Below are 24,750 nucleotides of genomic sequence, written 5' to 3' on the forward strand. Positions count from 1 at the left end.
CAGCTGGTATTCTGTCTATAATGGAGTGGAATGGAAATTTCTAAGTGTCTCTAAACTTGATTGGTAGTGTATCTGAATTTTCTTTATTTTCCTTACAGCTTGAAAATAGTTATCATTAAAAAACAGTCTATAATTAATTTAAATGAAAAGGTTCATTCAGAATAAGCTTTTTAAAATGAAAATCACAGATATCAAACAGTGACAATAGCAAACCTTTGCAGAAATGTTAAAATGTATTAAAAAACCATGACAACAAAAAAACTACTACTTTGGTCCCCAGGACTAGCCATGTTCTGTTTATTGATTGATCTGATAAATGAGCTTGCCTCATGCCACTGCCACAAAAAGACATAGAAGAAACAATACTTGCCAACATGTGCCACAAATGTTACCATAGGCCTATAAACGTTAAAATAAACGTACAAAATCCCCAAATTCTGGCTTCTGTTCAGAATTTACACACAACCATTCATAAACACTTTATTCTGATAAAGGGGAGAATCCTGAATCAATGAATCCTGAAATCACACAGTGCCATATGTGCTCATCAATCTTACATAAGCATGACATATGAATTATGAATAAAATCATATAATTTCATATGTATGAACATATTCATATGAACATTATTTTTTTATTTTTAAGGGGGGGGGGGGGGGGTCACAAAGCCCAAATTTGTTGATCCAGATACACAACTTGTTTTAAAAACAGAATGTACAGCAGCTTTTCAAGGAGTATTTCCACAGAATTGGTCGATACAGGCATACCAGACACAGTTAACGGAATGGTGTTACCAAAAGGTATGCATATCCTGAAAATGTAGACGAGTACAATGCAAAAAGTAACTACATACTGTACAATTATACATTAAATGATACATACAAAATAGACCCTTTTTTATTTTCAACAACCAAAAAAGCCATTGCTCTGAACTTCAGCAACATTCCCTTAATGTTCCCCAGGACTTGAATTGACAAGTGTGGCAGAGGTATGCAAAATATTCCAGACGTGGAAAGATGGAGTGACAAAGACAGAGATAACTGAACAGACTTCAGTCAAAATATCCCTTTTTAAATGGTGGCAGACTGTTGGACATCATCACAAAGATCTCCCATCTCACATAGCAACAGCCAATGTCTGGTTCCCTTTTGAAAATCTACCTTCCAATAAGACTGAGTCTGACAATCTGCCTAATCAATTTCTGGGCTGGTGAAGATTTTAACACAAATATGGGGAGAAGTCCAAAATCTGAAACTAGCTATCCACCAATGGAGTAAACATGCTGACAGCCCCCACCCCACCCACTCCAGGGCGAAAGAAGCTTCAGAACATACAGAATTCATGCACAAAAGCAGCAGTGAAATCAACAGATGTGCTTGTAACAGTTCTTACAGAGGAAGGTTGGTTTGATTTACATCCTGTTAAGTAGCAGTAGCCAACCAGCAAACAAAAAAAAGGACTCCTCCAGAATTTCTCAATCAAACAGACAGTGTTATTATCAGTACGAACTGAAGCTTTATAAAACAGTCATTGATCCCTCATATGCATTCAACCAGTGTTCTGAGCCCTAATTCTAGTTCTAATACGTATTCCACTGGAAACATCAGATTGAAATTAACATTAATGGCACTTCGAGACATCCTCAAAAACACATTTGCTCCACCAAGGCAGTGCTTTGCTTCTTTGGCCAACAGGAAACACTAGTATTGCAGTTTCAATTCCCTTTTCAACCCTAGCAATATATATATATATATATATATATGAGCGCATGAATAAACTTTGAATAACAAATATATTTAAACATTTTTGTGAAACGGATAAAAAAACACAATGTACAAAAATCACCATAAAAAAAACAAACAAACACTAATAGTGACTGACAATTGGATTTGATCCTTTTCTCTTTTTTTACACAGCATTCCTTGTGAAATGGCAACTAGGCAATTTGATAGTGGTTTTCACAGAAATATGACACTGTGGACATTGCTCTGAGACCAACTGGCCGCATTTAAAGTGTCACCAAGTGAGGATACTGAATCAAGGAATACAAGGAATATTATTGCCTTGCTATAAAATTATTGATTGACTTATTAAGGAACCCCCTTGAAAATGGATTCTTAATGCAGTCTGTGGACCCAATGAACGGGAGAGCTGAGATATTTCTCAGTTATCAAAATATTGATCATGTGGAGCATAAATGCTGAAATATGAGCTTGTGTTCCCGATCCCCTTAACAGGTGCACCGCTCGTAAAAGGCTAGAGGCTTTTTAAACAACTGACAGTCGCCCCTTTCAGAAGTGAGTGCTATTTATTTCCCAGCATACTGGGGCATGTGCTTCACTGGCTCGCAGCCCTCGTACACCTTACTCAACGCGCCTGCTCTGTCACCATGGAGCTTTAAGAGGAGCCCAGCACGACCTCTTTTAGATACTGGTAGTCCACTGCGACAGCTTTACCTGTTTTGACAGTCATGTCAGATTCGGAGTCTGGGAAATCCTCCGGCTGTGTTCCGTTGGTGCATTCACCACCCGAGCCAGCGTCCTCACCCGTACCGTTTTTCAAGCAGGGGACATCACCGGATGATTGGTTAAAAGGTGGTGTAGGAGTAGACAGTGATTGGCTGCATTGCATTGTAGGTGATCCAATTGGTCCAGCCGGCAGGACTCCATCAGCAACCGCTAATTGCTACAACAGGGAAACATCGAAATGGGATTGAATTTAAAAACAGTACTCACAAAAACATGCTAACAGACTATATTTACCAGAATTCTACTAACCCTCTGTAGATCCAACATATTTTTCTCCCCATCAGCCTTCTTCTGGGTGTAGGAGAGCAGTTGATCCAACACAGACTGTTTCGGGTGCATGCCCTTTTCATAGTGGTTGTACATGCCACACCAAAACCTACAGAGAACAATGCGTAGACATAGCAGAATTGTTTTTCTTGTGTATAGAGGTTGTAAAGGCTGCCAGAACTGAACAGAGCACAATTCAGATCTTTGATGTTGTGTACAGATTTAATCACATACTTGAAATGCAAAGGTAGAGTGTTTGGTCTCAGTGTGCCGGTCTTCCGTTTGTAGAGCGGGTTTCTGTACTGCTTCTCCTGCTCTAGCAAGAACGGCCACAGAGAGAACGTCCTTTCCTGAAGCCTGAAGAGGACCATGAAGAAAAAAAACAGTTTCACAATCCAGAAGCCAGATCTAAAATATACAAACTGTTATACGTTGCGTGCCAGCAGGCGTTCTCACCGTATCTCCTGTCTCTCCTTCTCACAGTTTCCGATGAAGTTTCCATACTGGCAGCCGTATATGTTGTCGTGGATGTTGATGAGGAACCTCTCGTTGAACTCGAACACGCAGGGAAACTGCTCTGTAAGCTGCCACACGCACTCAATGAACTGTGTGAAGACAGGAGACACCTCTTTTGGGTCGCCGTCCAAGTGCCCGCACCTGCAAACGTCCCAGCATGTGTGAGTAACACTGCATATTTCAATAGTGATGGATTCATGAGTCATTGAGCTCCAAAAATGGAAATGCATACACTCTACTTACCTTTGTGTGAACTTATGACCCATGGATATCCATTCTTTTTCTATTAACACCTTGAAGGAATTACAATTGAACAGTGGTCATACATTAGTGGTGAGTGCAGTCAAAATTTTTAGGGAGGTAATATGGGATATGAATATGGATGTGTGAGTAAAAAGGTCAAACAATCACGCACACATGCACACACACACACACAAATGAATAAATAGCTACTAGAATTAGCTATTGGAGAAGGGGGCCTCCCTTACCATGAAGCCTTTGATGGTGCGGTAGTACGGGTCCAGGAGGATGCCGGCCACAGAGCAGACCTGCGCCGTGCGGTCCCAGCCGTCAGAACAGTGCACCAGCACACTGGCCTTTTCATCGCTCACTGCCTGCAAAGCAACAAACACACACACATTGTATTTATATAGCACTTTTCAGGACACCTAAAGCGCTTCACAGTGAAGGGAGAACCTCACTAACCACCACCAATGTGTACTGTAGCATCCACCTGGGGAACAAAGCCCTTAAGTCAGAGAGCAATTTAGGAGGGTCCTGGTTTAAACATGCGTATTGTGCACCGTATTGTTGTTGAAAACAAACACTAAAAATACATTAATATAGATATTCTAAAGGGTTTTTTTTTCTCATCTTGAACCTCCTTTAGTCTACTCTACATCAACAAAGCACAGGAGTGTATGTAAAACCACAACATAGTTTCAGTACCTTAGCTAAAAACACCCCCGCATCCAGCACAGCCTTTATGTGTCTGAGCCAGCCCGAGTTCTCCAGTCCAGTCAGATAGTCACTCATCGAAGGAGACTTCATTGCACAAACTAAGACCAGAAACACATAGCAAGAACAACATTATAAGCTATGGGATACAAAGAGACAACAGAGCTATGTGGAGTTCTGTAACCTTCAAGTGGTCACATGGCACTCTTGCATTGACTTGCGTTGTGTACAGCGGTCACTAACTAACTTCAGTTAACACGCTAACTTCAGCGGATAGCACGACTACACGGAACACAGGCTTTTTTGAAATGATGTCAAAACTTCAAATTCTAGGTTTTAACAAACAAACAAAACACCACATAGCACATTTAAGCTAGTATGTTACAGAAAGATTTTTTTTTTTTTTAAAGAAAACCTATTCAGCTACAAGAGACCCCCATCAGAAGTGAACAACAGACAATGAGCAACATGACTAACCCAGTCAGCCAGAGGGCTTAAAGGACAGAGGCCTAAATACCTCTGGAACGGCTGCTTCAGAGAACCGCTCGACTGGCCAAAGCCTGTGGCTAACACCACAAAAGACAGCATTTTTCTACATGAGAAAAAAACACAAGCAATGTGCTTGTTGACTACTACATGTACTATATTTGTGAAAAATACAACATAGTTTGGCCATGATGTTTTCTCTACCCTGGTAAGTGTCAGCCTGCAGCGCCTTATCAGATCAGCAAAAGGAGCTTATCTTCTGACTGTGCTTGGGAAAATCCACATGCAGCCAGAAAATGCTTTGTAGGCAGACAGTAAGGAAATGGATCTATTGTTTGACATGCTAATTTACAATTACATACACTTACTACAGCATTGCATTTGACTAACCATCATACAGCTAGCTGTAACCAAAAAGAAAGGACAAAATAAAGGCAAAGTCCAACATATAGGAGCCTATTAAACAGTGGCCAACACTTCTGTGTCCACATTTGAAGGAATTTCCTGTAAATGATTTCCCCCAATATAGTGGTGTGCTGATCATATGACCCTAATAAAGAGTTTGCAAAAACTGTCAGCAAAAATAAATGTGATAAACGCAAAAAACAAATACCTTCAAGCAGTTTTTGGAGACTGTTTCTCATAACATGAATGTTCTCAATGCCCTGGAAGTTGAATCGTATATTTGAGTAGTTGTCCTCATTCTCATAACCTTTCCCTGCAGCTCGATTGGCCATGGCATTCAGCTGATGAAAACAGGAGAGGTGTTAGCTATGCAAAGGATTCATAAATTCCTCTAAAATAGGTTCCTTACAATGCAATATACACTGTATGTTCATTTAACAAGGCATTTGGTAAAAACAAAACAAAAAAACAAAACTGGTAACCAACTGGTTATCTGTTATCAACAGACAAATCTGAGCATTCCAGCAGCTCATCAATTATGACTGCATTTAGAAACATACCACCTAGTGTGAGTGCTTATCTGCTATTGTCCATACTGATTCCCCCTTTAAAGCTAAACGGGTCTGTGCAGTGTCCCACTGACTGCAGAGTTCTCTCATTTCCAAACAGGTTGAGGGAGGCTGTGAGTACTACCTTAGGTCTGGTGTCCACCACGTACATGAAGGGGGAGTTGGGGTTTGCCTGGCGGATGGCCTCGAGCATCTGCTCATCCTCCAGACACCGAGCGCTGAAGCCTGACAAAGGCTGGCTGCAGCGACAGATAGCGGCCTACAAACCAACAAATAATAATAATAGCATTAATAATGATACATTTTATGGCAAAGTGTCTTTCATGACACCCAAGGTCACTTCACATATACATATACAAATATAATTAATATAATAATAAAATAACAACTAGTGCAGTCATAAGCAATCAAATCACAGTGAGTATGCTCGCCGAAAGTGGTGGGTTTTTACATTACTTTTAAATCATGTCCATCACCCATGATCATGTAATTCAAGTGACCTTATTTTGCTGTGTATATATATATATATATATATATATATATTAATAGTAACACACTGCAATACACTTCCAGCCATTCAAACAACATTAACTACTTAATTGCTACTCCACATTTTACATTTTTACAGGTTACAAACAGTCTTCAGTCTGCAAATGCTATTAGGTTAAATGTAGACTGTGGTATGTGTGTTTTGATAGCAGGGCCTCAGGTTAACTATTAATAGGGACTGCCTACAGTCCTACACATCAACACTTCACTGACAGAGCTGCAGTCATCCTGTGATAAGCATCAGCATTTCAAATGAGAGAAACGGAGCTTTCAAGATGTTAGACTGATTTAAAGAACTTGGATATTCAAAACATCCAACAGTTGATATGGAGTTAAAAGGGTTCTTTTGAGGTAACATTGAGGTCATTTCCCTTGTAACATTTCACTTGACTTGAACCCGCGAACAACAGCACCTCGTATCGGGACTCGAGCGTGCTGACAATTGAGCTAAAAGCCCAGGCTACTAGCTCACATGCCAGCAGTACTCTTGAGGTGTCGGAGAGTGAGGTTTACCAACGTTCCACACGCACAGCTAAGCTAGCTGGCTTCCATTAGATCTCCATTTATTCTTTATCAACATGCCATGTCATGTCCTCCACCTGAGAGGTCTGCATTGGCACTCACCTTGGAGTCTTTGTGAAAGTAGGATAGGGCAGGTAACCTTCCCCTACTCCTGAACTTGGCACTGCCCAGTATAGTGGCCTGGCTGGCACCTTTGGGCACTGCCAGCATCGACGGATATGTGCTGCACATCTGAAGAGACAAAGAGGGTGACATGAAGGGAGATCAAATGACGAGGCGAAAGACACAACCCAGGACCTCTCAAATAAAAATCTACGACAGTTACATAAAAGTGTCAGATGTTGAGAATAAACAGGAAACTGTGGGTTCCTGAAAAAAATGTGCCACAATACCAATATATTTCAAGTTACCTATGTTACAGACCACAACTACTTCCTATCTAACAACCTAACCTTTGATATCCTAACATCACTACAAAACTGAGAATGACATATTTTGTGACACTGACTCAGAGGTAAAGTACATAGCACATCCATCACATTTAATTATAACTACAGAGATAATTATGATCAGACAATTTCTAAGGAAGAGAGAGCAATGAATAATGTAGAAAGAGGAAGACACTACCTTATAGTCCTTATTGAGTTCAGTAGTTTCCCAGTGGTCGTTGGGCAAACCCATTCTTCTGAAATCTGAGGCCAAATCCACGGTGGTCCAGCCTTCTCTCCTCTCCTCCTCATTTTGTTTGGGGTTGTAGAGAAATGCATAGAGTTCGTCGAGCTTCACTGAAACACACACAAAGATTGGGTTCACTGTTGTGTTGTTGAGTGCTGAAGAGTGTGTGTGTGTGTGTGTGTGTGTGTGTGTGTGTGTGTGTGTGTGTGTGTGTGTGTGTCCAGGAAAATGAGAAAATGAGTCAGAGGAATTTACTTCAACAGTTACGTGCACTTCAGTCAACAAGTAGCCTGGAAGCCAACCCAAATGTACCCCGCCCACAAATTGGGTCTAAAGTCGCTCTGTCTATATGCCCGGTTAAGATGTGTTTGGGCCAATCTTTATATGGGCTTTATATGATGATGGACTGATGAGCAACAGTCATCCATGTGACCTGAGTCTGCTTGAGTTGATTTAGTTTACAACAAAATCATTACCAGTGGAGAAGCCAGATGTTTAAATTTCGCTATTGTGTCTGTTATAAATTATAATGACAGCAGGTAACTTTATGAACTTATTGTGCTTTTTACTAGATGAAAAAAAAACAGTGATTAAGGCATTTGAAATCCTCAATATTGAATTTCTTCAGGCTGGCTTCCAGGCTAGGTTGGAACATGCCCCATGATCAAATCCAAATGGTGTTACTGGACTCCGTGAACGCCAAGCTAGTCAACAAGGACTCAACCAACAAAAGAAGGACACTGACCTATGTTGTACATGTTATATACTGTATGTCTGTACTAATTACTCATCCCATACTGTATCTATGTTGCACACAACACACTGCAGCAGACGTTTCTTAATAAACAAATAAAGATTGCATGCAAGTATGCAGAATCATTTTTATTGCAACACTACCTTCTCAGTCTCTAACTGAACTGAGCTGAGCCTACAAAATCATGGAGAGCAACACTATCTGTGTGTATGTGTGTGTGTGTGTGGGTGTGTGTGTGTGTGTGTGTGTGTGTAGGCTATTACCTGGCTGAGACAAGCGCAGCAGTGACTGGTAGACATCCTGGCACTCTCTCTCTCGGGGCAGCAGGAGGTGTAGCTGGTGGAATGTCTTGCATCGGATGACCAGCGGACAGCCAGAGGTGGTCAGAGGAAGCTTCTCCAACGAGGAAATATGATGGTGCAGAATCTGCACCACAGCAGGAGGAAACAAATGAGACATGAGAACAGGTGGAGAAATACTTAAAAAGTCTTCATACTTCTTGATTCTTCCCTTTTTAGTGTTTATTTTGTTGTGCTTGGCTGATAAGCATGACAAAATAAACACAACATCAAGAAGTGTGGAGACTAGTTAAGTATTTCTTGACACTTTTTTTGTCATCAATATCATACAATAATACAATACCCAGGTTTCCTGTCTTGTGTTGTTCGATGTCTCCACATAGATGAGGTGAGTAGCAGTCAGGTAGATGGTACCAGTGGCTGATTTCTTGGTAGCATATCTATCAAGCAGCTTCACATGTTCTACCTACACCACAATAAAAAGGACAATATTTAGTCTATTGGAAGAAATCATTAAGGCAGACTTTTACTTTACATAGAGTACACTCTGACATAAACATACTGTATTATGCATACACTAATACATGATCCATGTGGTATTATGTGGTTTTTGAAGTCCAATCCTAACTAAATGTTGTAAACAACCTTTGTTCAACCTTTCAAACAACCTTTGTTCAACATTTGCAAACTGACCAGACTGCTGCACTTTTACTTAGTTGCTTAGCTAGTCTGGTAGTCTAATAATTGCAAGTGCACTGCACACTTGTAGAAATAGGCCATGTCATTTTCATCCGGATATGCTCTGCTCTTTTTTTTTTAAGGTGATGAAATAGAATAGAACTGCCAATACCCTAATAATAGGTCTATCCTAATAATACCGTGTAGCAACGTGAATACTTTACTTCATTTAGCTCATAGTGTGCTGTGAGGAACTGTGTGAAAATCATGTTTTAAGTGTCATCATGCTATTTTTACCTTTCTTTCAATTCCAGGGACTTTTAAGTGGGAAAGTATAGGCTAAGGACCCATAAAGAGATATCACAAGCTGGACATGTAAGACAGCTCACCCTAACAAGCCTGTATCAGGTCTCTTAGACACTAGCACTCCTGGGAAAATGGTTTGAGATGTCTAAAATGACGGTCTGTTTAGAATCAGGCAGACAAACTCCCCTCGGACCCAAACTGAACAATGCCTGTAATTTAAGAATACTGCAGGCCTAACAGGAAAAGAGGAAGGGAGATTGAGGGTTGATCCCAAGACCTGACGCTCCTATTTTGAAACACCCCAGTGGTAGCCTGGCTGCACGTACATTCTGTTTTGTTGTTTTATGAACACAGGAGAACTAGGCTAGTCTTGTTTAATCCAAAATTTCTTTGAATGTTATTAACACACTTTTCTCGCAGATTTCCAGGTGCAATGACGGACACGAATGAGTTAATAGCACTGCTTCATTGCTGGGATGGAATGCGCCAAGGCTTCCTCTGACTATGCTGACATGCAGCAATTCATATCCTCTGCCTTGAACAGCCTACAAAGAACACTAACTGTCGTTAGGCATACTCTGAAACAACCCAACAGATATGGTTTACTTATTAAAACATGTAAACCACCGTGTCACATGAACCACAGATGCCTTCCTAACATGCTGTTTACACCTTGTCTCACACAACCTACTACATCAGACATGTAATCTAAGTTATTTGAAAATAAACTTGATTACATATTCAGACAGATCGATGAAGCATATTTAAAATTCACCAACGTTAATAACAATGTTCTAGGTAGAGTAGCTAAATATGGCAATCAACCTGCTGTCAGTGTTTTATAAATGAACTCTCGAGCATTCTGTAAAATGACGTACCAGTGATTTTTGACTTTGACCACGACAAGGACGATCTCCAAAAACAAAAGCCACAAAATTCCAATGAAGTGCCTTTTTTAATTAATTTTCCGGAAAGGTGTCAAGCTACGGTACCTGGCTAGCGCACTAACTTGGATAGCTGCTGACATATGTTCACCAGTTGTTGCATGGCAACTAACAAAAAGTGACAGTCTTCCCCAAACTGCATTCAAAACAGCCTACCTTTGGTGTTATTATGTGCTCCATTTTTCGTCGTGGTATATTTTGTGGTCCGTCATTCAAAACATAGGTAAATCTTGAAATGTTGCCAAATTTGCTTGGTACAACTGAGGACTATCTCATTCGCTGTGCCCATTTCCTCAAGAAATCATCTCGGTATTATATTTCCTATCTAGGAGCCATTTGATCACATGACTTGTCTAAATCACGCGAGAACTCAGGTCATCACACGTAACGGGAATTTTACGGTGTTTTGAAAAGCCAAAAAAGTGAGAGGGGAGAAAGAAAGTTGGTAATCAAGGATCTTTGACTTTAACACTGTATTCTGGCATCTCGGTATTTTGCTGGCATTCTTCAAAACATTGTTTTGGAAGCTGACAGTCAGACAGCGTTTATTTTACATCGTTCAAGTCAGCCAGAGATGAGCCAAGATTCCAGAAGACAGTAGCCTGCTAGCCTAGGCAAAGATCCTTGATTGGGCAGTCTTTCCCCCTTTTATTTATTTTCAAAGGAAAGAGGTTGAACCTATGGGTTGAACCGATATTTGCTTAAAGGAGGGGATATACTCGAGCTTACTTCATCATTGATTGAATGGGCCTGTGACAGGAGGGAAGCTCTTTTGCAAGAACTGATAAAATCCTGGAAAAGATTAGAAATGAACCATCAATCAAAATGAACGTTCAATCCATCAAATCATCTTCTGGTTGGCATAATCATTTTCATGTTCCTAGTGATTTGTTTGAAATTCTGTATCAGCAGAAGCCTGATCGGAGCCTCAATGCAAATTGATTTTGCCTATTATTAAAGCTTTAGTTAGACTTAAGACTGCATAATGCACTTTGCCTATCATTCAAATTAGGGCCCCAGTTCTAGCCTTGCACCACGAGTGTCTGAGGACTCTTAGAAAGACAGCAGTAGAAGGGAGGAGTGCTGATTGGGAGGTTTAAAAACACTAAGAACATAGTATCCAAGACCTTGAACAGATCACAGGCTACATCTGCACTATTCCCTTTTTAGTTTTAAAACAAATTATATATTATTATATATACATTTATAGGCTATAGTTATTATAGCGATTTTGGAATTATAGACTTAATAATTCTTTAAAATGCATAGCCATCGTTTTCAAATGAAATGGAACCAACAACATTTTCGAATCATTTGTTTGAGGAGCTCAAAAACACCAGAGTAGTCTAGATGACATGAAGGCGTAAATGTATCCACAGAAGAGAATACTAGGTGGCCTGAAAAGGTCACAAGGTAAAAATCAGTTAAGTCCTAAGGTTGGAAATCTCTCTTAATGTTGATAATGCCTCTGTTGTTTGGGCTATTTGCATGCATTGCTTGAATTTATGTAAGTTTTGTGAATTTGCATGAGACATGTTGTTGCATGTGCTGTAAGCACTATGTGTCATGTGTTGTCAAATTGATGTTTTCTGTATCTGCATTTGCTAGTGTTGTCTTAATTTGGAAGTGTACTGACCTTAGAATACTACACACTACATCATGTGCACACCTCGGAATTATTTTTCTCGGCCTATTTATCACAGGTGATTCATGTTACTCTGATACAACTATGTTTTCAACTACAGATATCATCCTGTCTGGGCATTTTTTATATATCTTCTCATTTCTGTCTCACACTGCATTTTATGTGCAAGATGTCTTGGTACTCATTGATTTTCATTAGAAGTGCAATCTGCACCTGACTTATGCATCTCATAAAGGCAGTATGAATGCTGTAGTATAACCGGTTAACTAGGTCTGAAATGAAAATCAACTGTAATGCAGCCAGAGCACCGACACAACACAGGCAGTCTGAAACAGGCCTTATCTTCCTTCTATCTATCTATCTATCTATCTGTATATATATACTGTATCTGTGTGTGGTGTGTCTGGGTGTGTGTGTGTGTACTGGCATCTGTGTGTTTGTGTGTGTGTGTGTGTAGTCTATGTCAGATAAAGAAGTTCTACAAAGAAGTTGACAGATTAAAAAAACAAAAACATCAGAACATTCCAAGGCTAAAAAATAAAGTTCCCTGAGCCTACTATGTTTGAAGGAGCACTAGGTCTCTTTTGAAAATTCCATACATTTGAGTTGTGTTTGAAAAGGCATTGGTCACTTTAACACAAGAGTTTCTTAAGAGTAAGAGCATATACTCTACTTGCAAATGCATACATCAGTGAACACATTACACAGATCTACGGTGCTAAACATAGCATAGTAAACTTTTTTCAGTTTTCATTTGGACACAATATTCTGAACGGTCTTTGTGTAAATGAGAATAATACACATTTGTAATCGCACACAAATACCATTCTGCTTGCCTGGCTTAGGGAAATGTGTTTGTACTGTATGTTTGGGTTACTTCTCTCACCTCTCCCTCACCTGTCCTCCCCCAACTAAACTCTCCTCCCGGGAGGCCGAGGTTGTTTTGGGGGAGGGTATTGTTCCAGGGTGGCCCATCAAGCTTTCCCTAATTGCAGGGGAGGACACCCATCGATCGGCCTATTATCATCCTAATGGGCCCCTTTTACCTTCCAGCCTCATCAACTGATAACACACAGAATGTCTGCACTCCCCATTTAACAGTAGAAACATGTCTTTCTAATAGATTTGAAAGGTAAATCAATGTTAGGTTCTACAATTTATTTATTTAGTAATTACATCCAGAGATATACAGCAGTTCCAAGTGCAGTTCTAATTAGACCATCACCAATGGATTGCTTAGACTGGGAATAGTGTTGAGAGAATTTTTCATTCAATGTTTTACTCAATCATTGACATTTACAACACACACATACACACCGTCACCCAGACATCTACATACTCACACACAGAGAAAGAGATAAACCCGAGCAGCTGGATAGGTCTGATCATGTCATCATGTTATTAACAGAGATTAGCACTGACACAAAGACAGTAAATTGCTATTGTCTAAGGGTCTGTGCATTAGCATTTAACAAACAATGCCAGCTCTACAGGGGTTGTGATGGTAATTTGGAAAGCCTGTCTTGCTGGTATTTAACTTGCAAATAATTTACTTTAACTAGCTGCTATGGGATTAGGTTTGGGACAGTCTGCTCAGGAGGTACATTCCTTGCAGCCTACTGTTATGTGGGCAGATTTAGAAGTCCTAAACATAGAGAGTAAAGTTCCATTCCTAAAGGTAAGGTTCAGTTTAAGGTCAGTCTGGGGAAATTCTGTAAGGAAATTAGATCTCATTGTGCGCTGCAACAGGTATTTAATTTCACCATAGTACAAAACATACAGTTTTCTACAAATATGTGAAAGGTATTGCCAGCTGTTGATATTGATGGGCCCATACTATTCCCTGACTGTTGTAATAGCCATATAATTACAGATCATAGTGTGCATTTACTGAGGAGCTTGGATATACCATCATGATATTAGCTTGTTGTGTATATTGTTTGACAACTCAACACCGTTGTGTGGAGTAAATTATTCTGACGTTATCTAATGCAATAGTCTTATTTTCTCATTCGTTGAGCAAACAAGGATTAGTCTGACACTCGCCCAGCCACACCTTTTCATGCAAAGTGGAGCCTGGAGTTAGAGGGGGCGTCAGGCAGGCGGAGGCGGGCGCTGTACACGGGTGGGTGTGGATAAATAGGCCTCTGTGTCAGTAGGTTGGGACCATAAATTAAACAGGACGCATTTGGATTGACTGAGGATAACTCTGGAACTCTGCCTCTCCTTTTCACCAAACTTGAAGACTACCTTTAACGGAATTACCACTCGCAGATAACAGCATGGCTAAATTAGTGACTTGTGGTTTATTGATCATGCTTTTGGACATTTCTCTACCGTTGGCTGTGGAGGCTGCCGGGGAGTATTGTCATGGCTGGTCGGACTCGTACAACACCTGGCACAGGGGCTTTCAGTGCCCCGAGCAATACGATGGCGAGGAAGCGCGTTACTGCTGCGGGACCTGTACTCTTCGATATTGCTGCACATCCGTGGAGGCCCGTCTTGATCAGAGCACCTGTGATCCAGACGACTTCAGCAATGGCAAAGTCAGGACGATGACTTCAAATGGTAAGGCGTCTGGAAAACTTAAATCAGAAATTAGCCTACATTTCAACTTTCATTGAATTGATGTAGTTTTAGGAGTATTGTGTAGAAATATTATGTAGTTACCTTTGACCTCCGTATTGTATTTCAATATAAAAGGTGCCCATTCCTAATGATCAATTTCTCCCCAACAGTGCCCACGTATCTGCCATTTGTGATTGTGGTGAGTGCATTCCTGTCCTTTGTGCTGGTCGGGACAGTGGTGTCTGTGTGCTGCTGCCACTGCCTGAAGCCCAAGAGTGCAGAGCGCCACAGCGGGCCCACGCAGACAAGTCTCCTGGAACCAGGAGGGGCCGCCGCAGAGAGCCTGACCCCGTCCAGAGACTCCAGCTCCAGTGCCAGCACTGCAGGCAGGTCCACTGGCATGACACGGCCGTCAGGGTCAGATGTTACCATGAACATCTACGGCCCCATGGGGAATATGTACCCTGCGCTGGGGGTGCAGCCCCCACAGCACTTCCCCTCTCCATCCCACCTGCCCGCACAGTTCTACCAGCCGTACCTGAACTACAGCGTGCCTCCAGAACACACCATGATCACCGCTCAAGCCTTCCTGGACAATCACTCTGTATACAGGCAGCCCCATGGGCAGCCATTTCATCAGGCCCCTATGCACACAGAGCCCATCTGCCCTGGACTTACCATTTGAGGGCTAATCTGGACCCATACGACAGCTGCCTCGTGACTAAAAAAGTATAAATCTGTAATTGTGACCACAGTTAAGTTATTATGGTTTTTGCTGTGGCTGTTGCAATCGGTCCTCTGTGAGGTTCACCGCAATTGTTACATGCTCAGGTTACAAACATTTAGTTAAAAAATGTTGTCCAGTAATGTTTCACTGGTTTGCTGTTATAACTGTGTTATTCTGAGCAAGCATGACCTTTTGAGCTTTACTTCTGAATAGAAGAAACACCATGACCATTTCTATGAAATGATTTCTCCTAATGATTAAAGTGTACATTAGAAATATAAAAAATAAAGCCTGTTATTTATGTTTGATCTAATGTCATGCCTCTTTTTCTCTTCTGAAACACAAAACAATAATTGCTAATGAAGGACTGTGTCCTGTTATATCTGTGTTAAAATCAAGACAGTAAATTTTGGGTACCAGAAGTGTGAATGTGAAGAGTTGAGTTGGGGGTTGGGGACCGAACAGCGGGGTGGGTCAGGCACAATAGATGAGCTCAACTATCTCCCAACTGCCCCATTGGGGTCTGAATAAGAACAGGTATGGAGAGAGAGAGAGGAGAGAGATTATCTACTTGACACCAGGGGCATGGGTGGTCTATGTGGCCAGGACCGGGGGAGAGCCTAACAGCCCAGTGGGAGATTAACAAGATGCGCAAGAGCTAATTAACGCTCTCAAACTGAACCAACAGATCCAACTCAAACAAAATCAGGCCTTAGCTGACTCAGATTATTTAGATCATGAGGAAATCCTGAGTTTGATTGACATAAACAGAAATAATGCTGTTGATATATTTGTAAAAAAAAAAATCCAGGCAGCATTATATGCATGGACTAAGTTCAACCTGGAGGAAATAGCTCCCCCTGCTGGCCAAAACACCTGAATGCACAGTGACAAATTGGGACTTTTCATTGTTAGAGTTTGTACCGGTACATGTTTTACTGATCATACCTTTTAGTGTTTATTCCATTTCTCTTGGTTATGTCTTAATGTAAAATCTTTCTTCTGATGTCTTAAGTTTCTTTGCGATTAAGGTGATCATATCAGTTGACTTTACAACATAGAATAAAAAGAGGTAATTTTCCACAGTAAATTTTGTTTAATTTGCTTAAGAGCACTCAACCACAATTCTATGAGGAATAAGTAACTCTTCACATGTTGTATTTCGTTATGTGTTGAGGTATGCATATTATCAATACTGACCACTTAGTCATTTTAGACAGATTATGGTGAAACAATGTTAAAAAAAAGAAAGAGGAATAATGTCATCAAAAGTGCAGAAACAAAAGCATGAACAACTAATATGAACACAATACATAACCGAAAAAAAAAGCCATGCCACTCTTGGGATTACAACTGGTCTTGGCCTCTGTTCTGCATTTGTCTTTTATAACATTTACTTGGCCAGCGAGCTTGTAAACAAAATTATAATAGCACTTCTATATTTCAAAATGTAAGTTCATGTATACACAACAGTAAAGCTGTCTGTGGCACGTGGGAGAGTATATTTAGAAAAAGAGTTAAGGCTGAGTATCTCTCACATGATATCAGGACAATTCTTTCCATTATACATCATTTAGGTGTCCCATATTATGAACACTAACACTAAGTAAACTGTTACTCAAGGCATTCTCAAAAAGCTTTAAATGCTAGTGTATTATCTCAGAAGCTACCAAACATATCAAAACATGTCACATCGATATTAATCTGTGGAAGACTCCATATCTAACCACAAACCAAATAAAAGTGTTCTTTGTGAATTCCTTTCAAATCCCATTTTCAAGTAACTTGATCCCAGTAAATGTCTGCAGTATTTAACTACAGATTTACAAAGGTAACCTTTTCATTCAGAATTAGTATTTATACATGGTCAAATAAAGTAAAAATATTCTGGGTCCATCTCCTGAAATGTCAACGCATAAAACAAAGCTTTCTTCATCCTTTGAATCTCTGAAAAACAAAACATGCAAATTCCAGTTTACTTCACTTTCTATTGGTACATCTTCATTGTTAAAAGTATGTTTGGGGTGTTGCTGAAGGGAACCTACGTGGAGAGCGAAGACGAGAGACAATGTAAACATTCATTCATTCGTCGGGTTTCCTCTTAGGTTTCTTGGGGTTTCGTGAGCGACTCTTTGCTTTACATAGAGGGCAGATTGGGGCATTGCGGTGAATTTGCTGATGACAGGAGAGACAAGCCTGGGGAAGATAACAATGGACAAGCTAAGAGATAGCCAGTACAACTAACACAAATAGATAAATATTCAACATTCTGTTTTGACAAATATGAAATCATATCTGCATTTACAAATACAATTGATTTCCCTTGTTCTTTGATGTATGTGAAATTACTTGCAACATTAGCAGTGTCAATATGCTGAAGGTAAAAGATAGGGTGACCTCAACGGCAGCACTGCAGAGCAACATTAAATGTTAACATAAATAAATAGGACACATTGGGCCATTATCCTACTGACTTTGTTGCCAGATAATCACACAATACTAAGTCAAAGTCAAAGTCAAAGTCAAAGTCAAAGTCAAAGTCACAGAGCCCATCTGCCCTGGACTTACCATTTGAGGGCTAATCTGGACCCATACGACAGCTGCCTCGTGACTAAAAAAGTATAAATCTGTAATTGTGACCACAGTTAAGTTATTATGGTTTTTGCTGTGGCTGTTGCAATCGGTCCTCTGTGAGGTTCACCGCAATTGTTACATGCTCAGGTTACAAACATTTAGTTAAAAAATGTTGTCCAGTAATGTTTCACTGGTTTGCTGTTATAACTGTGTTATTCTGAGCAAGCATGACCTTTTGAGCTTTACTTCTGAATAGAAGAAACACCATGACCATTTCTATGAAATGATTTCTCCTAATGATTAAAGTGTACATTAGAAATATAAAAAATAAAGCCTGTTATTTATGTTTGATCTAATGTCATGCCTCTTTTTCTCTTCTGAAACACAAAACAATAATTGCTATAATGAAGGACTGTGTCCTGTTATATCTGTGTTAAAATCAAGACAGTAAATTTTGGGTACCAGAAGTGTGAATGTGAAGAGTTGAGTTGGGGGTTGGGGACCGAACAGCGGGGTGGGTCAGGCACAATAGATGAGCTCAACTATCTCCCAACTGCCCCATTGGGGTCTGAATAAGAACAGGTATGGAGAGAGAGAGAGGAGAGAGATTATCTACTTGACACCAGGGGCATGGGTGGTCTATGTGGCCAGGACCGGGGGAGAGCCTAACAGCCCAGTGGGAGATTAACAAGATGCGCAAGAGCTAATTAACGCTCTCAAACTGAACCAACAGATCCAACTCAAACAAAATCAGGCCTTAGCTGACTCAGATTATTTAGATCATGAGGAAATCCTGAGTTTGATTGACATAAACAGAAATAATGCTGTTGATATATTTGTAAAAAAAAAAATCCAGGCAGCATTATATGCATGGACTAAGTTCAACCTGGAGGAAATAGCTCCCCCTGCTGGCCAAAACACCTGAATGCACAGTGACAAATTGGGACTTTTCATTGTTAGAGTTTGTACCGGTACATGTTTTACTGATCATACCTTTTAGTGTTTATTCCATTTCTCTTGGTTATGTCTTAATGTAAAATCTTTCTTCTGATGTCTTAAGTTTCTTTGCGATTAAGGTGATCATATCAGTTGACTTTACAACATAGAATAAAAAGAGGTAATTTTCCACAGTAAATTTTGTTTAATTTGCTTAAGAGCACTCAACCACAATTCTATGAGGAATAAGTAACTCTTCACATGTTGTATTTCGTTATGTGTTGAGGTATGCATATTATCAATACTGACCACTTAGTCATTTTAGACAGATTATGGTGAAACAATGTTAAAAAAAAGAAAGAGGAATAATGTCATCAAAAGTGCAGAAACAAAAGCATGAACAACTAATATGAACACAATACATAACCGAAAAAAAAAGCCATGCCACTCTTGGGATTACAACTGGTCTTGGCCTCTGTTCTGCATTTGTCTTTTATAACATTTACTTGGCCAGCGAGCTTGTAAACAAAATTATAATAGCACTTCTATATTTCAAAATGTAAGTTCATGTATACACAACAGTAAAGCTGTCTGTGGCACGTGGGAGAGTATATTTAGAAAAAGAGTTAAGGCTGAGTATCTCTCACATGATATCAGGACAATTCTTTCCATTATACATCATTTAGGTGTCCCATATTATGAACACTAACACTAAGTAAACTGTTACTCAAGGCATTCTCAAAAAGCTTTAAATGCTAGTGTATTATCTCAGAAGCTACCAAACATATCAAAACATGTCACATCGATATTAATCTGTGGAAGACTCCATATCTAACCACAAACCAAATAAAAGTGTTCTTTGTGAATTCCTTTCAAATCCCATTTTCAAGTAACTTGATCCCAGTAAATGTCTGCAGTATTTAACTACAGATTTACAAAGGTAACCTTTTCATTCAGAATTAGTATTTATACATGGTCAAATAAAGTAAAAATATTCTGGGTCCATCTCCTGAAATGTCAACGCATAAAACAAAGCTTTCTTCATCCTTTGAATCTCTGAAAAACAAAACATGCAAATTCCAGTTTACTTCACTTTCTATTGGTACATCTTCATTGTTAAAAGTATGTTTGGGGTGTTGCTGAAGGGAACCTACGTGGAGAGCGAAGACGAGAGACAATGTAAACATTCATTCATTCGTCGGGTTTCCTCTTAGGTTTCTTGGGGTTTCGTGAGCGACTCTTTGCTTTACATAGAGGGCAGATTGGGGCATTGCGGTGAATTTGCTGATGACAGGAGAGACAAGCCTGGGGAAGATAACAATGGACAAGCTAAGAGATAGCCAGTACAACTAACACAAATAGATAAATATTCAACATTCTGTTTTGACAAATATGAAATCATATCTGCATTTACAAATACAATTGATTTCCCTTGTTCTTTGATGTATGTGAAATTACTTGCAACATTAGCAGTGTCAATATGCTGAAGGTAAAAGATAGGGTGACCTCAACGGCAGCACTGCAGAGCAACATTAAATGTTAACATAAATAAATAGGACACATTGGGCCATTATCCTACTGACTTTGTTGCCAGATAATCACACAATACTAAGTCAAAGTCAAAGTCAAAGTCAGCTTTATTGTCAATTTCTTCACATGTTCCAGACATACAAAGAGATCGAAATTACGTTTCTCACTATCCCACGGTGGAGACAAGACATATTTTACCAATTTTAAGTCCACAGACAAACATAACATTCAAGTAAACAAAAAAGTAAGTAAATAAGTAAATAAGAGGGCACATATAATGAAAAAATAAGAGCAGCAAAATTTGGTTGAAATTGTGCATAGACAGTCAATAAAATAAAATACTAGTGCAAAGTCAGGCCAATAAGAGGCTGAGGTAGTTCTGTTTGACCTAAGTAAGAAATAAAGTGGCATAGTGGTGCAAGTTATGTAAGAGCAGCAGAAGTGTTGTGTTTTCAGGACAACAGCAACAAGTTGCAAAGTGTACAAGTGTGCAAGTGGAGTGGTGCAGGCGGCCATTGTGGGTCCAATGTCCAGGATGTTATGTAGCTGAGGGTGGAGGGGGGAGAGGAGGGAACTAGCTGTGCAGGAAGGAGTACCACCCATCGTGGTGATGGGAAACATTAGTGATGTCTTGAAAGTTACTCCTGTTAAAGGTGCTCTAAGCGATGCCACACGTTTATTAGGCTAAAACATTTTATGTCACTTACTGCAAACATCACCTAACCAACCGCTAGCTGTCTGTGTCCTGAATACACTGTAAAAAAACGCAATCTCTGTGGACAGCCCAGGCTCCAAAAACGGCAACAAAAACAACCTGGGCAAACCTAGCCCATAAAAACATAACAAACTGTTACAGAAAATCACAGACGAGATGTGCGTTTAGGAGAGTTTCAATTGCACGGGAGCAGCACAGGAGGGAGGGGGAGGAAGTAGCGAGCTAGCTCTCTGTTTTGTTTGAAAGTCAACAGAAGTGACGTTACCCAGCATCGCTTAGAGCACCTTTAAATTAATAAATCCTTGCAACTCTGGCACAGTATTGTCAACATCACTATGAGTGCATGCGGGATGGAATGACCCACCATGGAACACAAAATAAACATTTGTACTGTATATTATACAATCATGTAAACATGGTGTACCTTCATGGGTGGCGGCTGCTGTCTAAATGTGGCCGTCTGTCTGGAATCTTGTTTCCTAGCGACTTGAAGCTGTTGTGCTGCTGCAGCAGCTGCTGCCAAGGATTCTGGGATAGGTGGCTCCTGAGGCTCAGTCTGCCACTCTGCTTTTTGTTTTTCAAAGTAGCTAAAAACAACACAAAGTCATCAGAAATAAAAGAAATAAAAACAAATAAACAAAAACAAAAACAAATTATGACAAAAAAAATACATGAGACAAAATTCAACTCACTCCAGGGACAACTTTTCCTCTTCTTCAGTGAGGTCTGGAAGTCTGTGTAAACCGAGTGTCTTTCTCAGTGCGTCAACATGTTCTTTCAGAGGCTTATATTCATCATGGAGTCGGCGAGTTGATTCTAGCAACTTGTTCAGGTCATTTTCCGATTGCTTTATTGTGTTCTCCATCTATAGACAATACATTTCAGTAAACTCAAACATGCAGATGCATTGATTGAGATTCTCAACAATGCACTGGACAGTTAAAGCAACACCAAAGAGTTTTTTGTACCTTAAAATAATGTTTCCAAAATCGTGTCAGTGGTTCATCAACTTGTAACAGTGTAACCGGCACTTCTGCATTCGCTTTGCGGCCCTCTATCGGCTATAACCGCACTATGTAAGTTTGCCAGATCGGGTAGTGGATCTGTAGTTCGATGGAATGAGACATAAGAAACTAGAAAATCTGACTTGCATCTGATGTCGCAATACATCGTACTTTCATAAATCGTGCAACATATTCTACCTTGTCTGTGGACATCATTATTTGCAAAGCCGGTGCTGGATAAACACATAGCGTGCGTGCGACAGAGGGAAAGTTATTTGGTGTTGCTTTAAAGTATGAACCTCTGGAGCTGTGATGATTAACAACACATTATACTGTTTATACATTGCACTCTTAAATGAAGAAATGGTGAACTATACTTCTGTCATTATATTTTATGACTATGCAGAGAACACTAGCACAGAAAAGACCAATCAACACACTCATACAACTCCTATCCCTAGACCCATAGGCCTGTTGCCAAAATATGACTGAATATGTTCAGCTTTGTGTGATTCATCTGTGTAACTTTAAATTATCTTACCACGTTAATATCTGCATGGATGAGCCTGAGTTCCTCCACATGGGCCATTTTCTCCTGCAGCAAAAGGTCCATCTCTTGTTTATACTCCTTTAGATGCTTCTCCTCAGATTCCAACGCCTCAAATTCAGTCTTCAATCGAGACCTGAGTTTCTCCATTTGTACTGTCTTATTTCTGCACACACCATTTAAATTAGTCACAACCCGGAACTTCCGGAGAGTTTCACAGGTGAGTCCGTTTCATTAGGTATATGGGCTTGTTATGATCGTGTAGCAACAATGTAACAGGTCAATGTAACAAAGTAGAGAGATGTAACGATATTCCAGCCATATGTGTATATTCAGTAAGCCCCTCTTATTTTTTTACAGTCTATGCTTACAACGTAGGCGCTTCCAGTATAATTATGATTTACTTACACTGCATTAGACTAAATTAAACTAGAGTAGTAGGCCTACTACTAATCCCATCACAATGGGTAAACTGATTTGCATTAAACCGACAAGGCTAGCTAATTTTCTATCTATTTACCAAAATAGTGGTCAACAGACAAACACAAACGCAGATGGGAGAAAACAATGACACATGTATGAACAGGAATTTGTGAAAATATCAAGCAAAGCAACGTATGGCCAGTAATTATTAGCCGGAAATTATAGATTATTAGACATGCTAAGTTAATGGTTAGCAGTGTGGTGTGGACAGAATTACATCTGGGTATCTCGCACGTTTACAGTATGACAACTCAAGGCCAAGAATATGCTTCTCGAATTACTTGAACACAAAGCCAATTACCAGATCAGTTAATGTTATATCGCCCAACGTTAGGTGTGAGTACAATGGCAAGCTAGCTAACTTGTCAGCTAGCCATCTCTTAGCCAGATGTGAAAATCCGAAGTTCGATAAAGTTTCTAAAGTAATGTGACATAATATTTGAAAACGTGGTGATATTACCTTATTTCTTTTATATTTTCTAGTTTACACATAATATCTTGCTCATCTGCCATGACGGTAGTTGTCGCAGGCCGGAGTGTGTAGCTGGTGAAGCAGAGGGAGTACAGATTTCTAAGTCCAATGAGATAATGGCTAGCACCCAGCTGTGGCAGGCAAGTGGAACACGCCAATGATAGCCTACACCTCGCAGGCTCAGCAGGCGTTCGCCTGCAACAGCTCCCATCGGTTCATCTCACGTATAAGTATATATAGTAACACCCCCAATTATCACCACTTTTGTTCAGAAATTCTAAAACAACGATGTTTTTTAACACTTCAAAATAACATTTAAATGAACCTTACATTTTTCAGTAGCCATAGGTGTATAGATTTGAACATAATCTGGTTTGGTAATGGGACCATTTACTGCCTGAAATATCCGATTTTGTTTACCACGCTCGGAGGTATAGTGCTGGCCTGATGGGTCGCCTATTTACGCCGTTTCAACCATAGACTGTATAGAACAGTCTATGGTTTCAACGGCACATGAACGGTTAGACCGAGAATTCTCGTCATGAAATTAAAATTCCACTGGACCTCAAGCGGTTGTGTAGGTCCTACACGCAGCCTTACAACACTATGTACAGCTCTTCGAGTCACGGTAAAATGTCATTTTTGGTACATAGCTAATTTAGATACACCTGTGGTGTGGGTTTGCGTTTCTGTAAGAGTCCGCCGTCTTGGTTTGTATAGAAATGGATATTAAGTGACACGCCTACACGCAAGACGGCGGAAATACTGGACCGACGGTAATAGGGGAGTTCCGATAAGTAGCCTATACTCTTTTGATCCCGTGAGGGAAGTTTGGTCTCTGCATTTATCCCAGTCCATGAATTACTGAAACCCACTCAGCACACAGTGAACACACAGTGAGGTAAAGCACACACTAATCCCGGCGCAGTAAGCTGCCTGCACACAACAGCGGCGCTCGGGGAGCAGTTAGGTGCCTTGCTCAAGGGCACTTCAGCCGTGCCTACTGGTCGGGGTTCGAACCGGCAACCCTCGGTTGCAAGTCAAAAGCGCTCCAGTAGCTAGCCACGGCTGCCCCAAATAAGTGCACGTGTCGT

The 24,750-nt window shown here is 40.2% G+C and overlaps 3 protein-coding genes across 3 annotated transcripts; 1 reads left to right on the forward strand and 2 right to left on the reverse strand.

The window, feature by feature from the left end:
* Nucleotides 1-265: 265 nt before the first annotated feature.
* mtmr8 (myotubularin related protein 8) lies at nucleotides 266-10,747 on the reverse strand. The gene is made up of 14 exons (XM_076274018.1): nucleotides 10,612-10,747; nucleotides 8,871-8,993; nucleotides 8,492-8,654; nucleotides 7,427-7,584; nucleotides 6,902-7,030; nucleotides 5,853-5,987; nucleotides 5,368-5,500; nucleotides 4,260-4,369; nucleotides 3,800-3,925; nucleotides 3,555-3,604; nucleotides 3,252-3,452; nucleotides 3,030-3,152; nucleotides 2,778-2,904; nucleotides 266-2,685 (listed from the first exon to the last, which is right to left on the reverse strand). Exons 1-14 carry the CDS (start codon nucleotides 10,633-10,635, stop codon nucleotides 2,398-2,400), a joined length of 1,890 nt encoding a protein of 629 aa, XP_076130133.1. The 5' UTR covers nucleotides 10,636-10,747; the 3' UTR covers nucleotides 266-2,397.
* Nucleotides 10,748-14,287: 3,540 nt separating this feature from the next.
* Nucleotides 14,288-15,703, forward strand: shisa2a (shisa family member 2a). Its single transcript, XM_076274436.1, has 2 exons — nucleotides 14,288-14,668; nucleotides 14,839-15,703. Exons 1-2 carry the CDS (start codon nucleotides 14,383-14,385, stop codon nucleotides 15,351-15,353), a joined length of 801 nt encoding a protein of 266 aa, XP_076130551.1. The 5' UTR covers nucleotides 14,288-14,382; the 3' UTR covers nucleotides 15,354-15,703.
* A 3,301-nt stretch (nucleotides 15,704-19,004) lies between these two features.
* On the reverse strand, nucleotides 19,005-24,313 carry zc4h2 (zinc finger, C4H2 domain containing). Its single transcript, XM_076274678.1, has 7 exons — nucleotides 23,987-24,313; nucleotides 23,645-23,728; nucleotides 22,696-22,867; nucleotides 21,843-22,015; nucleotides 21,575-21,737; nucleotides 20,060-20,210; nucleotides 19,005-19,961 (listed from the first exon to the last, which is right to left on the reverse strand). The coding sequence occupies exons 2-6, from the start codon at nucleotides 23,695-23,697 to the stop codon at nucleotides 20,097-20,099; spliced, it is 675 nt and encodes a 224-aa protein (XP_076130793.1). The 5' UTR covers nucleotides 23,698-23,728; nucleotides 23,987-24,313; the 3' UTR covers nucleotides 19,005-19,961; nucleotides 20,060-20,096.
* Nucleotides 24,314-24,750: the final 437 nt, after the last annotated feature.

Source organism: Alosa pseudoharengus, unplaced genomic scaffold (genome assembly GCF_046254945.1).
Source record: "Alosa pseudoharengus isolate Yale_2024_CS ecotype anadromous, Long Island Sound unplaced genomic scaffold, YU_APseudo_1.1 YU_APseudo_1.1_scf_8, whole genome shotgun sequence".
NCBI lineage: Eukaryota > Metazoa > Chordata > Actinopteri > Clupeiformes > Clupeidae > Alosa > Alosa pseudoharengus.